The 2,240-nt window shown below is 48.2% G+C and overlaps 1 protein-coding gene across 1 annotated transcript; it reads left to right on the forward strand.

Annotated features, from left to right (window-relative positions):
- The first annotated feature begins 841 nt into the window (after nucleotides 1-841).
- On the forward strand, nucleotides 842-1,789 carry LOC108407660 (olfactory receptor 3A1). The gene has a single exon (XM_037022845.2). It carries the CDS (start codon nucleotides 842-844, stop codon nucleotides 1,787-1,789), a length of 948 nt encoding a protein of 315 aa, XP_036878740.2.
- Nucleotides 1,790-2,240: the final 451 nt, after the last annotated feature.

The following is a 2,240-nucleotide window of genomic DNA, read 5'->3' on the forward strand; positions in this document are numbered from 1 at the left end:
TAACTTTCCCTTGTCAGTAGTCAGTGTAGATAGGCAACTCTTGAACTATCATGGTGTATATTATTTCTCTCTCACCTGCAGCTTCATGCTTTATCTATAGCCTACAAATACAGCTTGCCTGTGCAGTTCTCCATTTAGCCCTTCCCCTGCTTCTTCAATCCTGCTCCAGATCACAGAAAGCAATGATGCCATTCTTTGCACCTACTCCCATTAATGCAAAAAAGGGCTTCTGGATTTGTTCCTGCATGAATACCCTTTTTCTCTGAAAAACTGTATCTGTCTGGCTTTTCCACAGTCATGGATTTTTCTCTCTGCCTCTTTCCTATTTGATCTCTGCTCTTCCTATTTGATTGGCTGTTCTTGGACCTCTCTCCTCTAGTTTGTGGGTTAGTTTTGGATATTTACTAGTTTCTTTGAAGACAGTATCTGTATTTTTATTCTTCTTCTGCTTGTTTTGGGAAGAGATGAATTTTAAGAAGAGAAAGTTCCAGATTTACCCTACCATGCTCAAACCAGAAGTGCACTTTCCACTTACTTATTTTCCCCAAGGATTTTTTCCTTCATGGTATCTACAAATAGACTCTTTCAGCTAGGAGAGAGAGGGAGGTCCAGAATGGTGATGGCACTTGTCCAGGCACATGAGAATGAAGTATAGTTGTTGAAATAAATGTAGTGAGCAAGTTAACAAACACATGATGTGGCCTGGAGAGTGTGGAAGTCCTTACTTGGAGAGGGAATTTAGCAGAGGGCTCAGCATGTCAAAGGAAGTCTACTGCTTTTTGACTAAATATATTGAAATGAATGACTCTTTATCTCCTTGGATGTTTCCTTGCAGGAACTAATGCAGCCAATATCGGGGGCCAATGGAACAGCTATTTCTGAGTTCATCCTGCTGGGCTTGGTGGAGACACCAGGGCTGCGCCCAGCTGTCTTTGTACTCTTCCTCTTTGCCTACCTGCTCACAGTCGGGAGCAACCTCAGCATCCTGGCAGCCATCCTGGTGGAACCCAAACTCCACACCCCCATGTACTTCTTCCTGGGGAACCTGTCAGCGCTGGACATTGGCTGCATCACCGTCACGGTCCCCTCAATGTTGGGTCGCCTCCTGTCCCACAAGCGGACAGTTCCATACGGAGCCTGCCTCACACAGCTCTTCTTCTTCCACCTCCTGGCAGGGGTGGACTGCTTCCTGCTGACAGCCATGGCCTATGACCGATTCCTGGCCATCTGCCGGCCCCTCACCTACAGCACCCGCATGAGCCAGATGGTCCAGAGGATATTGGTGGCTGTGTCCTGGGCTTGTGCCTTCACCAATGCACTGACCCACACTGTAGCCATATCCACACTCAACTTCTGTGGTCCCAGTGTGATCAATCATTTCTACTGCGACCTGCCCCAGCTCTTCCAGCTCTCCTGCTCCAACACCCAGGTCAATGAGCTGCTGCTGTTTGCTGTGGGCTTCATAATGGCAGGTGCTCCCATGGCTCTCATCGTCATCCCCTATGCCTATGTGGCAGCTGCGGTCCTGTGCATCCGCTCTGCCGAGGGCAGGAAGAAAGCCTTCTCCACGTGTGCCTCCCACCTCACGGTGGTGGGCATCTTCTACGGGACTGGTATTTTTAACTACATGCGACTAGGTTCTGCTAAGCTTTCAGACAAGGATAAAGCTGTTGGAATTTTTAACACTGTCATCAACCCCATGCTGAATCCAATTATCTACAGCCTGCGGAACCCTGACGTGCAGGGCGCCCTCTGGCAGGTGCTCACAGGGAGGAGGTCACTGGCTTGAAGAGGTCTGGAGATCTGAAGTGTCACTTCCGCCTTATCTTTTTGAACTAAAGGAGCAATCCTCCAGGGTCCGTAACTAGGACAAATGGTCCAGAACTGCTTCTGTCTCTCTGAGCACGAGGAATTCTTTGGCAGGGATAATAGTTATAGGCACTGCGTGTTCGGGTTCTGCTAGGCCAACATCCTTGATAAATTGCAATTTCTGTCACTATGTGCTCCCTTTCCTGGGTAGAAGTAAAACCTGGGCTTTGAATGCTCACAGGTTCATGTCTCCCATGGAATGACTCTTTAGTCCTGAGTTACAGCCTGAATTCCAAAATACCCACCAAACCCCTACTCATGGGGGTCAGATGATTCCCTCAAGTTCAGGGGTGGTTGGTCTGCTGATAAACCATATGTCTAGAGATCGGGATTCTTTTATTTCTCCCAGCAGGCTTCTTCATGCAAAAACA

Source organism: Manis javanica, chromosome 4 (genome assembly GCF_040802235.1).
Source record: "Manis javanica isolate MJ-LG chromosome 4, MJ_LKY, whole genome shotgun sequence".
Classification (NCBI taxonomy): Eukaryota; Metazoa; Chordata; class Mammalia; order Pholidota; family Manidae; genus Manis; species Manis javanica.

Excerpts from the sequence above, each read along its gene's own strand:
- LOC108407660 (XM_037022845.2), top strand. The coding sequence starts at position 842 with ATGCAGCCAATATCGGGGGCCAATGGAACAGCTATTTCTGAGTTCATC.